The sequence below is a fragment of the Pararge aegeria genome, chromosome 17, assembly GCF_905163445.1.
Source record: "Pararge aegeria chromosome 17, ilParAegt1.1, whole genome shotgun sequence".
In the NCBI taxonomy this organism is placed as follows: domain Eukaryota; kingdom Metazoa; phylum Arthropoda; class Insecta; order Lepidoptera; family Nymphalidae; genus Pararge; species Pararge aegeria.
In genome coordinates, this window is record NC_053196.1 from 16,329,574 (window position 1) to 16,344,602 (window position 15,029).

The following is a 15,029-nucleotide window of genomic DNA, read 5'->3' on the forward strand; positions in this document are numbered from 1 at the left end:
ATAGACGATTTTTTGTTTAAATTTACAGCCATGGGATTCAAGTCTTTTAAGGTCTTTCTAAAAATCAACATAAATTATTTCAATTTAACTTGAATTACCTTCAAGACATCAATCATGTGATTTCACAGATTACTACGTATAGATTCCCTTCGTTTCCTGCTTCCTACGTTCACTTCACATATAGTCTTACAGACTAATGGATTTTACATCAATAGAGCTTTTTTTATTTTAATCTATGTGGTTGCATTTGTCACTGTTACTACTCAATTGTCAAAAATTTATGAATGAAGTTGACGTTCGGTGCAATTGTCATTCATTCTCGTTTTGCTAAAATTTAAATGAATTTAAAGTGAATTCAGTGCCAATTATGATATATTAAAAAACGAGTATGGCTCAGAATTTGCAAAAGAAGCCCTCGAAGGGCATACTGAAGACTTCACGGAGTGTTGACCACCAGGACGGGACCCCTACGACTAGTAAGCGGGCGAAAGAGCAAAGGTTTGACGAAATGAATATAATGGAGACATTTCATCCCCCGAACAAGGATTACGGGCACATGAAGGTAGACGAGCCTAAGACGCCTTACTCGGAGTCTATAGATGGAGACTTGGTTCCTACAGACGAGTTGGACGCGAATATCCTAGCTGCGAAGCTCGCGGCGAGCATGAACAAACCCCCGAAATGTGTGGAGTCTTGTGACAGTGACGACGAGGACGAATCGGAGGAGGCGCGCCAGCGGAGACTCGAGTTCGAGAAGAAGAGGAAAATACATTACAATGAATTCCAGGTACAGCTATTTTAATAATATTAATTGTTTATTTCAGGCTAAATGTACAAAACCCAAATAAAATTAAAATCAATAGACATGAATTAATTAATGAAAATTAATTTAATTTTTAAAATTGAACTTTCTTTCGTTTTTGGCATTATTCTCAGTGCACTTAGAGCATTGTGGATTAAGTTACACTAAATTTTTTTATAAAGATTACTAGAAAAAAAAGGACAGGTTATCAAAAAATGAAGTCATAAAAGCACTCTTTGCAAAGTTCTATGTCTACCAAACTCAAGTTGCACAAAATTGGTTCAACTTTACCGCAATAACCAATGGCCTTGATTATAAAGTAACACCTGCCCGTAATAACAGTTTCATGGTGTACTTGGTTTTGTATGTGTATTAAAATGAAGTTTATAATTATTTTCGGTAGGGTAGCTTATGAATGAACGTACATTATTGATTGGGTGTGTAAGCCACAGATTTATGGCACTTTGGGGCTAGATGGCAATGTGTGTATTGTCGTAGTATATTGATCTGATATATGCAAATAATAAAGCTATAGCGATTCCTGTTTTTATTTAAAATTGCTAATCTTTGAAGCTACCAGTTGGATTTAAAAAAAAATCTGCATTCAATAGCCCAATTCTTGCAGAATTTCATAGGCAATTCAACATTTTGCTGTGACCATTAGTAGTAAAGAGTAAGCAAACAAAGTAATAGACCAGACACAGAGGTGAATCATGGTATATATTGTGTAGAATAGCGAATGAAAGTTTTTATGTCAAATTTATCTCAAAATTAGCTATCTCTAGAGGTGATTGTGAGCCATAAAAGTACTTTAGTTTATCACTTGCTTGCACTTAATATTTTATTGCTAATGGCTGATTAATGTTTTGCAAACTATAACAGTACAAGTTGATAAAAGATTTTTTATGTTGCATTTTCATGATATTGTTGTTATCTTCATTTTTGTAATATTGGTACTATTCTTGTTTTAACTTAAATACTGTTCAAGAGAACAGCATGAGAAAGGTAGTAGTACTAATATTAATTTGGGATATTATAACTTCTGATTTTCTCTGGTCTGGTCTGGTGGGGCTTTGGCCGTGGCTAGTTACCACCCTACTGGCAAAGCGATGACGCGGAGAAACCGGTTAGGGGTATGACTAACATACTGCCTTAAAGGTTTGCCCGCTACCGCTAGGCGCGATTGCAGTCAAGGGTTAACTTGTAGTGTAAAGATTTTACGTGGACTCGCGTGTCAAAACATTACTCTGTCGTGGCACCTAATTGTACTCGTTTTAGAGTCGTAAATTCTGTACTACCTATTTTTATTTTAAAAATGATAGAAAAATGATGTTGGAAAGGAGCAACTGCTCAGTTTTATGCCGGCTTCTCGGTAGAATCTGCCTTCAGAATCGATTGTTAAGTCACAACAAACAGACAGACTTGACTTTACAAAAGTGCTCATAAAGTAGACCTACTTGAAATAATAGTTTTTATTAAACAGCCTGTTCGTGACGTGAGTAAATGAATTTCGAATAGCTTTTTATATAACCTGACGTGTTCCTTCTATGTCCTGTGAAGCGTGGCTCTATTCAAGGGCATCGTTTTTCCCCTTACTATCAGATGAGCTATCCCAAAGGATTAGCACCATTATGTATACGTGTGTGTTTCCAGGCCCTACAACTCGCGCGACAGTTAATGGCCCAGGAAGAGGAAGACGAGGACAAAGCGGGCACCGCCACTTGACTGCAGCGCACAATTAACTACTTGCTAAGTGTTCCAACTGGTAAGATTCGTTTTCTAACTCTGCGTCACTTCGTCGGGCGTAGTATATGTGTTTTCCCGAGGTGATTTCAATAACATTCAAAAATGTTCTTACTTTATAATCAGATCTATAAATTGAACGCATTGAAAGTTTTGTGACTTTTGGGCTTTCGGAAGATGTTGAAGGAGGCACATAAATGTGGCATAACGTCGCAATAGATATGCAGTCACAACAGCTACGTCCAAGTATAATATTTGTAAAAGAATACCCGCTATTATTTTTATTAAAAATTCAACGCTAAATCCTGACTATTATTATAAATGCAAATATATGTTTGTATGATATGTGCTCACGCCCAAATTACCACTGGATCATCATTAAATTGTGCACGTAACGTGGATCACGGCTACAGAAAAAGACAAAAGGTCATAGTTTTCTTTTCATCCTGAAAAAACCCTTTTCTCGAGTTATGTTGCTATGGAAATAACAACTTTTATTGAAGGACAACCTGAATTGAAATGAACGCGGAAGGAACCAGATCAGCCAGTGAAAACGCAGGCAATTGTAAACCGTATATATTGACGGCCGACTGGCGTAGTGGGCAGCGACCCTGCTTTCTGAGTCCAAGGCCGTGGGTTCGATTCCCATAACTGGAAAATGTTTGTGTGATGAACATAATTGTTTTTCAGTGTCTGGGTGTTTATCAGTATATTATAAGTATTTACGTGTATTTCATTCATAAAGATATCCATCAGCTATCTTAGTACCCATAACACAAGCTATGCTTACTTTGGGGCTGGATGGTACAGTACCGTATTTTAAATATTAAATTGACAAGACAATAATCTTCTGTAATCTGTTTCACTGTTAACGGGCATATTATATTTACCGGTAGGTGCAGCAACATATCAGTATCACCATATCATTTCTCGTACCGTATCAAGTTTCGTAATTTATTGTATACCTCTTTCGGTTTACTTCGTAATTTGATCGCGTTTCAATTTCTCCCGTTCTGTGTCCGCTTTTATTTGCAGATCACACTGAAACTCATCATGGTACGAGTGTTATCGCGTACTGTATAAGCGCGCCATACCCATGCTGCGTATCATGATTGCGTATCATCCACGTATCGTATTATGATTAAATAAGACGATACAAAAAATTAAACTTCTGGACCCAAATTTCAGCGAGAACTTAGTTAATAATAAAGCTACAAATGAGGTGCCTACTGCTAATGACGCTGCCAAATTAGTAATTCTGCAACAAAAATGTTATATCAAACCTATAGTAGTCGTAGGTTTTGTGAGAGTTCCTCCGGGGAAGTGCTACCGCCATGTTTATTTCCGCATCCTTTGCATTGCTGTTTTCCGCAGGGGTATTACGTATCTCGCAACAGGCTTGCGACAGGCGTAAATTTTGCAATCACTGCTGTCAAACGTCACATTTGTTTATTTATTGTATGGAAAAGTGACGTTTGACAGCAGTGATTGCAAAATTTACGCCTGTCGCAAGCCTGTTGCGAGATACGTTATCACCCTGCCGGTCTGTGGGGGGAAGGGGGGGGGGGGGGGTGTAATTACAGGCACAAGAGGCCTCAGGTTGACGGCCACAGGGCGGCACGTACGCTGCGAAATGTTGCTCTGTTAATAGACTACGGTTTTCTCTAACACATCAATTAATACTATAGCAAAATATATATAGTATTCAAATACTTAGTATTTAATTTTAAAGTGACACACTCGTATATACGGGCGGAGCGCGATGTATTGTGTAGTAGTGTAGTTTAGCATATTTTGAGCATATTTGTAGTCGCAGGTTCAAATCCTGTCGGTTCCGAAAATTTTTATATGCATTTTAAATTTATAAAATTGATATTTTGAGGCGTTTTGAATTCCACTTGTCATCAGGTGGCATATCTGCTTGGTCCCTCAATAATTGATTATAACAAAAAAATGAAGCGTTTTCAAAGCATGCCAACGGCTTAGTGGTAAAATAGTGCTACACTACTTCACCGTTAAGCCGTTGACACACTTTGTGCGGATGATAAATTACGTAATGTTAGAATAGGATAAAGATTAAAGGGATTTATAAAAACAGATCCAACTTATACGTGTTATGTAGCTAAATTGTAGAAGTACTAACGGATAAAAGTATCAATCAATAGTAAAAGTATCAAACTGGATTAAAGGCCACGGACTCTTCCAACGGACGAGGTTTGTCTATATGACAAATATTCATATGGGTTGTTCATTCCAGTAGATTCCGTTATATTAACTAAGTAAGAAATCTTGTTGTTGGGGTGGTGTCATCTCTTTTCTGCCGCCACCAGAGCACAGACGTGTGTTCACTGCAGTGTACTGCATTGACAACCTCCCTAGCGCAACGGTGAGCGCTGTGAATTTAAGTAGAGGTCCCGGGTCCGATTTCGGGTAGGGGCAATTTGGGAATTTATAATTTCTGAATTTTCTCTGGTGGGAGGCTTAGGCCGGGGTTAGTTACCACCCTACCGAGAAATACGTGCCGCTATTTAATGTTCCGGTGCGATGTCGCGTGGAAACCGATTAGGAGTATGACTACCATACTTCCTAACAGGTTAGCCCGCTACCATTTTAGACTGCATCGTCACTTACCACCAGGTGAGATTGCAGTCATGGGCTAACTTGTAGAGGTATACAAATAAAAAAGTGCCGTTAACGCGAAAAATTTGGTCCGAAAACCCGTTCTTTAAGAATCTCTCACTTACTTACTTCACTTATCATCACTTTCAGCCTATTACCGTCCCACGTTAAGACTCCGCCCTATACTCTCATAAGATGAAGCGTTTTAAGGCATTGTCACACGACGATGCGAGGTCTTTTACGATTTTAATCACTCATGTTAGTGATAATAACCTAAAAAGACCTTTAACTTTCTTGAATTACTTTTCCCAAGGTTTATCTGGATGAGATCGACCTAGCAATAAGACCGCCTTTGCGTTATTTTAAATGCATTTGAGTGCAATGAAGTGTATCTATCATTCTGATCATATTTCATCTCTTTTCCAGGATTCGATAAAGTAAGTTCCGGCTTAGCAGACAATACAACATTGGAACGAGCTGTTATTAATAAAGTACATAATAATAATCCTAAATATGCCATCGGCGGACAGTTCCTGTGGCAACAACGAAATCATAAGTGCTTGCATAAATTATAATTATTATTTATTGTTGTACGCAAAGATTCAAATCATTAGATATACCCTCACGTTTATGAGTTGAGTGAGCTCACTCGAGTGAGTGAGCTCACTCAACTGTCACTTGTCATACAGTGACAGAGCTGTGCAAATTGATAATAATCCATCTAATTCAAAATGTTTAGATGATAGGTAGAGTTGAGTAATGATTCCCTTTTCCTACTCTACCCTGCAGTTAAGCACAACTAAATTCAATCTGCTATCTGGAGATTCTGGATTCGATGAATTATTAAATCGGGCAATAGATACCGAAAGCCTTAGATCAAGGACTAGTAGATCATGGTGGTGCTAATTCTGTTGTATATAAATCTTAAACTATAGTTTACTACTTATAGGATATATCGCCGTATTCATCTTTGTCGTCTCGTTAAAATGAACGTCAGTGAGAGAACTGTTAATAATCTAAAAAAGTCTGTCTCTTTTTGATGACTGTAAAGATTGGTCATAAAGAATACAGGCATTTCATATTCGTCAAAAATTTCACGCGGTGCGTTGCGGATTCAACAATAACAACAATGGCCTGTGCCTCTTGAGAGACGGTTCAAATACTGTCTAAGCGTCACTTCTTTGTATGGCTAAATAAGCCGATGCGCGAGCGACATTTACGGCCGTAAATATGGCAGATGAACTCTTCGGCGCAATCTGAAGATACCGTGGTATGCCTTCGTATCCTTTTTTGAAGAACACCAAGCCAAGCTTCGTCATAGATACGGCATCCCTTGTTAATTCTCTTGCGCCATTCACCTCTTCCTTCCGCAAGCCCCTCCCTATGTCTACGGTTGATGCTGAATTCGGTCATGTCACTCTTGGCACAGTCTTTAAACCTTAAGCGCGTTCGGCCCACGGTCTATTTTATAAAACTATAATTTTTTTCAATAACGACCTACTACAATACTGATATACATATTCATAGACAGACGACGATGATGAAGATTAATTATAACGGCGATAATTTAGTCAATTATACATACACTAGTAATAAACTAGTCCTAACCATTTCACAATGGTCCATGTTGAGTAAATAAAGCTCTTTTTGATCTGTTATTTAGTTTGTAGATTTTTGTACAGCAGAATCAGCACCATTGGATGTCACTGTTGGGGCATATCTGTGATTAAAATCTTTGGATGTGTCACGTCACGAATGTTGAACCTTTCAAGTAACGAGGCGCATACTGTAAACTTTTAGGAGTCTACACACAAAACCCGAGCCGCTTGGTGTCGGCGGCTTTATTTTATGATCGGATCGTCTGGTGGGAGGCTCTTAGGCCCTCACCGTCCCGACGAAGACGTTCCGCTAAGCGATTTCGCATAGAATCTGAGTAGGGGTAAGGCTTCTAACTGCCATACCTCTAACTTGTTAGCTCGCTACCATCTATGACTGCTTCATCTTTTACCATCAGGCGTGTTTGCACACAAAGGCTAATTTGTGGTCTAATAAAAAAATAATAAAGATGATTATTTTACGCGCATTAATGCAGAGATGTACGGGCTCATGTGTCCAGCGTATCGAAAGGTGCTGATTTCGTTCACCGACAAAGTCTACTCTCTTCTTTATTTAGATGTGAAGCCGCCGACTACTCTGGCATTGATGTTTTATGTGCGGTCTCCTTTAGGCCATGACTTTTGGAAATGCGAAAACTATGTAACTCTGGTTTTAATAGCATATAGTCTCGTTAAGTTTTAGCGTGCCTTATTATCGACGATAATGTCACAGCCGTGGCTCGGGGAGTCTTCATTTGACCAATTTCGCGGATTGATGAATTAATATTTGCAAATAAAGAAGTGGCCTTTCGATGTAGGTATATGAAGAGCCTTCTAGAGATAACATATGTTTGTAATCTGTTATATCACAGCTAAGCAATCATACAGTTCATCGTGGTTTTATGAGTTCGTTTTAATAGGTCTAAAAACTAGATCGTCATACGATTTTCAAAACTGGGATGAAAAAACGGTTTGCGATCAATCTTAATGGAAGATTTAGTTTAATGAACCGGTTACAATGATCATGACAGTATGAATTATGATGTGAGTGCTGCCCACCAGCCCGCATTGGAGCAGCGTGGTAGCCTATGCCCTAAAACTGTCTTTCCTATCAGAGATGAGGACTGTACCTAGTAGTACGACGGTAATATTCACCTTGTTTTTGTGTAAAAAAACAAACAAGGTGCCTTTGCAAAAATAAAATACACAATATTAAAATACCTATCTCGCCTGCTGTATCTTGTTGTTTGTTCAAGTGTTGTTTTATCAAGTCATGTTTTACCGCATTGCAATGCCGTTTCCGAGCTGTATGATAGCTAACCTGTGGTACTTTTGTTGATGATCAAATACGTAGTGTGAACTGACGGGTGTATGTTGGCAGGAAATCTTTTGGATTGTGATAATGTGTATTTGTCGACCCCCATTGCTTGATTGTGAACGCGTTTGCCTTAAAAGTGGGAGGTGCTGGATTCGATCTCTGGTATGGGCAATATGGGAATTTTTAATTTCTGATTAACCCGTTGTCTCGTCTGGTGGTATGCTTCGGCGGTGGCTGGTTACCACTCATTGGCAAAGTCCGCTGCCAAGCGATTTTGCGTTCTGGTACGTTGCCGCGTCGAAACATATTAGGGGTATGGGTTATAGCTGCATTGTAAGTTCGCATCAAAAGTGCCTTCCATGGGCCTATTTAAATAAAGAAATATTTAATGGTCGTGGAAACAAATATGGTGGCAAAGTATTTTTTATTTATTTATTAACTTTAGGCGGTTTGAAGCATTTTCTACCAGCCAACCTTCGGACGTGCGAGAAATAAGAGTGAGGTGATATTATCTTAGTTTTTCAAATTTTTAACGTTATTTTACATACTGCAAAGATTTGGATTATGCTTTCTCTGCTACTTAAAATATGCGTAGTTTTTAAATTTTTGAGAGTTATCTTCCAGAAAGCGTAGAGTCATTAATAGATTTCGTTTGATCTGAGAGAGTTCCACAAAAAACTATTCAACGCTCTAAGCTGGCTGAAAACCAGTGCTGCGGTTTTTAGTATGCAGCTATACTGAGCCAGCTTCTTTGTCACACATTTTTTTTTATACTTTAAAAAATTTATGACACAAATGTGTGACAATTAAGACGATTTTTTTTCTTTCTAAGATTTGAGGATTTCTATCTTTAGGATCCTCTGATCAGATCATGACTTTGTGGCAATGGGACCACCTCGAGAGTAGTGGTCTGCTTCCGAACAATAAAACAGTTTTCAAAATCGGTCCAGAATCGTAGTTGAAATCTGTGAATAAATAAGAAAATACATACAGTCAAACATAGAATCTTTTAATTGTTAGAGGTCGGGTAGAATATTTATTTTATGTCGACATAGTAAAGCAAATGAAATGTATATTTCTAGTTGCACGAGTTAACCTTGCGATGAGATAATACTTGTGGGAAGGAATCAATTGTTTCTTAGTCACCACTCTTGTATCACATAGGTTGCATATATAGCAGGGCTGTCACCTTCGTTAATTATTAATTAGCCTGATGGTATTACCACAATCACTCATACAAACTCCCATTCAATACTGTAGCATACACAAAAATAATGCAAGAACTTCTCTAAACAATGTAGATTTTATATTTATTTACTTTGAGAATGATAAAATTATACATCATTTTTATCATTTTCAATGTTAGTATTCAAAAGTGCGATAAAAAAACAGTTTATTCCTACATTCATATATATCTTTGTGCCAAAATCATGAAAACGCAGTAATCTGGATAGTTATCTTTAAAAAATAAGTGAATAGACATAATATACTTGACGACCAATTTTATGCAAGGGCCGCGTCCCTAGCGGCGTTCACGTTGGAGACCAATCGCAAGGCTAGCTCAAACGCGTGTTTCTTGTAATTGGTAGTTTGTCTGTTGGGTGGCTTTGGCGGTGGCTAGTCGCCACCCTACCGACAAAGACGTGCCACTAAGCGATTTAGCGCTCCGGTACCATGTCGCGTAGAAATCGACTAGGGGTATGACTACCATACTCCCTAACAGGTTAGCCCGCTATCATCTTAGACTGCATCATCACTTATCAATAGGTGAGATTGCAGACAAAGTCTTACTTGTAATAAAAAAATACCACAGTGGACGCTGCGGTTAGGCCTTGCATTTAAGCCCCATTTTCCATTAGGTGAATTTCGAATGAAATAAAATCTAGTTCAATCAACACATTTCTGATAAAATGTAATTGCATGATTAGCAACCCTAGATATAGTAGCGTCGCATCTCACGTCTGCAGAGTGACCTAGGCCATTACAGGGCCACGGGGCGCTTGTTTGTCTGATCATTTAAACTCGCAGCAATTCACTTTTACTCGGTCTGTTTAAACGATATTGTAATTCAATGTTACTAACTAACGACGGCACTATGCTATTCTTAATATAACATGGTGTTTTGCTTAAACAAGTCTTTATATAACTTTTTAAGCACTCAGCAGCGGATGAACGTAAAAAACGTTCTTCTTTGACAATTTATAAATTCGCAAGAAAGGAAAAAACAAGATTGATTTCTAAGAACAAATCTTTGTATCTTTCGTCTCATAACATTACTCTATCCATGTAGATCGCCACACGTAGAAAGGAATCCTTAAAGTAGTGCTTGACAAGCTACACTGAAAGTAGTGTGGTTTCAAGGTAAAAAAATCTTTGAGTACTTCAATATGTCATAAGACTCATTAAATGTTATGAAAGTTTAAAGCTAAGGTCGAGGTTTGAAAATTATTAAAGGAAATTATTTATTTGTTCATCATTAGTTTATGGGCTTAGGAATTAATTATATCATGTTTAACACTTAAATAGATTTAGTTATATATTTAAACTTATAATGGTGATAATTTGTTTTAACACAAATCTGTTAACTTAATTGGAGAGGAATGGGCTATTTCTAAAGCTATCAATTCAGAGATTTGCGTTCAGTCAAATAACCACCATTGTATTAAATGTAAAGCAATCGAAGTCCTAAATCATTATATTATAATGTTTTTACTGTCGGATGCACAAAAAAATTGTGATGTGAGGGTAATAATTGTGTTGTTTACGGATCCTAAACTGACAGGTCTAAAACTAGTGCCATCTTTTAAACAATAACACAGAAAGAATAGGTAACACTGTAAGTGAAATAGTTAACAACAAGTCTAAAATTTTAAATGTTGTAGCGAATTTAAATCAACTCATAAATATACCGAAGGGCCCCTAACAGTTGACTAGCCGGATAACGCGCGAAGAAATATCTGGCTCTCGCAAGACACCATTCAATATGCTTGCCAGTCAGACTGCAACGGTCTACGCGACTGATATCGGGCGTTATTATGATAGACCAAAACTGTTATTAGTTAATACCTTTGGTAGAAATTTAAATGTTATCTAGAAGCATTGATTATATATAGCTACATATGTTCTAACTTTCTGGTAAAAAAAATATTGGTATCAGCCAATCAGCGGGTTGGAACAGTTAAAAACCTGCTCATAGCTACACTCGCAGCTAGCTTCCGCGATGTCATAATATTTGACGGGCTGTACCTAGTTTGAAGCAAAGCTACTCAACGCACGTTTGGGTAGCGGGCATGAAACGAGCAAGCGAGCAAACTTCATCTATGTTTGCTCGCTTGCTGTCCAACCAACATTGTCTGTTCTGTTTTGTGTCACTGACTACATGTGTTTCTTCTAGTATCTGCATTTTTTGGAGAAAGGACATGTATGAATAATTAATGTGTAATAAAATAAAAGCATTCAAAATATTTTAAGTGCCATAGTCTTCCGGTGTAATGCTATAGATACGGCGATTTAAATCTTTGCTTTTATATATAGAAGTCACCTTAATTTAGATGGCTAAAATGGTGTCAATCATGTAATACACAGATCTTTAAAGTAAACTTAATTGACTGATTTAAAAGTCCTTTACACACTGTATCCCCTGTAAATGGATAAACACTATTCTACACGTGTCAATTTCGTTTAGTTGGGAGATTTATGTACAACAGTATTGGCAACCGTATTGAATTATTTTTGATACGTAAAAGTTATAGTTATAGGTCACTGAGAGATATGAGAGACCTAAATTTATCGTACATGTAGGATATCAATTATTGTCCTATGATAAATATATATTGTTACACCTGATATCTCAAGTCATAAATTAATGGCCCAGGTCAAGAAATCTTTAATTCTATATTTCTATGTGATAATTCCAAGACTTTACCATATTATATTAAGAATTTTAATTTTTTTTAGCTTACATATATTAAAGAAGAGTTTAAGAAAGTTTGGAAATGTTAATCGTTTTTAAAAATAGCGACGCGACGCTGGCGCGGAAAGCTGGTGTGGTACATTAAACATTTTTATTTTAGAAATACGCATGAAGGGTTGGTAAAACAATATGGCAAAGGTAAAAAAAAAAATTAAAATATATTGACTTTCTACACACAAAAATGTCGCATTATATTTTTCTCATAAAGAAATGTTTATCCCACTTCTGTAAACATAGACTTGTGATTTCTTGAACTAGGCTATTCAAACACTAGCCAACCAAGCCAAGGAGTCGTCTGTCAAACGTTACGTCACATTGTTTCGGTTCGAATAGTGAAAAATGACGTAACCATTAGAGGCCGTAAAAAGGCCATTATAAGAGTAGGCTAACCCAACAACTGGTACAGCAATTGTTTTAAAGTTTTAAAACCCTCTGAACACTTCGCAGAGAATTATAAAACGTTTTATCATCTGACATTTATCGCCCCGTTTTGTTGCTCGTACTGTCTGTACAAGTCGGATCTAGGCTATCGATATATCGATATGAAATCAAGTATCGAAGTAATTGTCAGTTCATTAAAAACGCGTCGCGTAGTTGTCATAAGTAAGCACTTAGAATGTTTTCAATTCGTTTATATGGAATAATAAATATAAAAAATAGGGTGATTCCTTATGAAATATACTAATGCACCCTTAAAAAAGTATTTCGTTATTCGGCTACACATTTTATTTTTTATATATGATATTTTTTGGCTATATTTGCACTCGGTCTTAACTGACACAAACGCGGTAGCTGAACGGGAAACATTGCTTAGTCGTCTAATTGGCTTGGTTGCGTTATACATGTTCCATTCGTGTGTTTTTCCAGTAAAAGTTTTTTATTGAGTGTATTTATCAACGAGATGTTATTACCAATGAGTTCAGTTCTTTTTGTATAGATTTTGTATGGCTAAGTTAGGTGTTTTGCAACTTCACCAGAGTGCCAAGTGCGAAATTTATTCGATCGCGTGAAAGTTACCTACGATTTATATGGTATCGTAGAAGCGCCAACTAGTGGGAATACTGGGAAACCGTACTGTCACTAAATGGTACTCTTTCATTACCACATAAGCTGTAGTTAAAAACACGGTAGGTAGAAAATAACACACTTGGCATTCTGTGGGTGCAGCGGAAACGTCATCTTTAGGTTGCCTCCTCGGACCACTGCTTGATGTTGGTTGGGAAGTAACTTAAATGGACATGTCTAAAATTAATGTCATCCTTTTTCTTAAGTATAGTACCACGATCCATGCAACTGGGTTGAAATATCGACAAATTCAAAATATTATCTTGGTATGTACCCGTTGAACTATACTTAAGAAATGTTGATTAACCACGAAAATCTTAGTTTGAAATCTTTAATGTCATCCTTTTCAAAATATAAGCTATAGATAAAGATGAGAAAGGACTACTTTTAAGTCCGACAGTTAAGTTTAGAAATTTGTATGCAGACAAATTTACACTATTACATTACAAACTCATATGTTAATGCAATATGAGTAAAAGAGTAAAATGTGTTAACTTTAAAGGTCTACTAGGTTAAAGATGCGAATTTATTATCTTTAGGCGAGTCTGTTATATTTTAAAGCCTTATTGATGTTGATGTATTGGTTTATCCTACATTCTTGATTTTATAATAAAAAGAGTAAAGTGTTAAGCATAGTTTGTCCTATTTTTTACATTAATCACACTATTTCACTCCAGGGTAATAACATCTTTATATAATTATTAAATGAGAAATATATATATATATATATTGTTAGAATATGGTGTATTATATCCGCTTACTTAATTCTTTTGTATGTATTCCATGAGAATATTAAAATATCTAAATGATTTTTTCATTTTTAGTTGCTATTACTGTGATCTAATTGAAATTAAAGTACCAATTTACTAACAATAGTTTCAACAGATCTAAACGCAGTGCCATCTTTTTCCTAATGCTCCATGTTGATAAAGACGGCGCTACTAGCAGAGCTGTCAGTTTCTTTAGGTTTAGAGCTGAGAATAATAAATAAAAATGATGTTTAGAGAATTAAGCACGATTGAGCCGATTAATAATATCTACCGTTACCCACCTAAAGAAATTAAAACTGAAATCAATCGGCACAATGCAATTGTTTATTGTTCATAAATTAAAAAAAAAAAAATTGGTTGCCTGTAAAGTCGGTATACGGGCGAAAGTTTTACGTTACAAAGACTTTGAGTGGTAAAATAATTTTAATGTGAATATTCATTCGTATAGTAGGAAGAAGGATGAAATAATAGTAACAATTTAAAACATTTATTTATACAAAGAATTATATTTAAAACATTAATTTATACAAAGAATCTCGCACTGAATTTCATATGAACAAAATTTTATTTTTACCTTTACACATACATACGTATTTATATACAAATATACATACAATAACTTGCAATACATTTGCGTACAATGAAACAGCGTTTACTACAAAGGGACGCGTGCCTTTCACTTTTTATGTCTGTCTCTCTCGCTCTTAGGCGGGCTAACCATGCCCGAGTGGAAGGGACGCGTGCCTCTCACTCGCTCTCATTGTGAGCGCATAACGTGAGCGGAGCGTAACGCAGTTTCTTGAAGTGTCACCCGGCAAACCAATTCATAAGACGTTGTCACGTCAAAAGCATTTACAATTTCATCACAGTAATAAACTATGGCTTGAAGTTAACGAATATACTTAATTATTATGAGTTTATAGCACTAACAATTTATTTCAAATAATGTAATTGTTAAGTTGTTATTTAGGATGTATACCTATACCTACTACCTTTTTTTGAATATTTTTGCACGCCTCATAAGCGAAGCGTTGAGGTTGTGCTCTACTCTCGACATTTCAAAAAAAGCAGTTTTCTCGAAACTGAAATTGATTTTTTGTTATTTATATTGCACTTACAGGTTAATTTGAGTACACTAATATCA

At 36.5% G+C, this 15,029-nt stretch overlaps 1 protein-coding gene across 1 annotated transcript; it reads left to right on the forward strand.

Annotated features, from left to right (window-relative positions):
- Nucleotides 1-301: 301 nt before the first annotated feature.
- On the forward strand, nt 302-6,288 carry LOC120630847 (protein phosphatase inhibitor 2-like). The gene is made up of 3 exons (XM_039900146.1): nt 302-787; nt 2,456-2,567; nt 5,591-6,288. The coding sequence occupies exons 1-2, from the start codon at nt 389-391 to the stop codon at nt 2,525-2,527; spliced, it is 471 nt and encodes a 156-aa protein (XP_039756080.1). The 5' UTR covers nt 302-388; the 3' UTR covers nt 2,528-2,567; nt 5,591-6,288.
- Nucleotides 6,289-15,029: the final 8,741 nt, after the last annotated feature.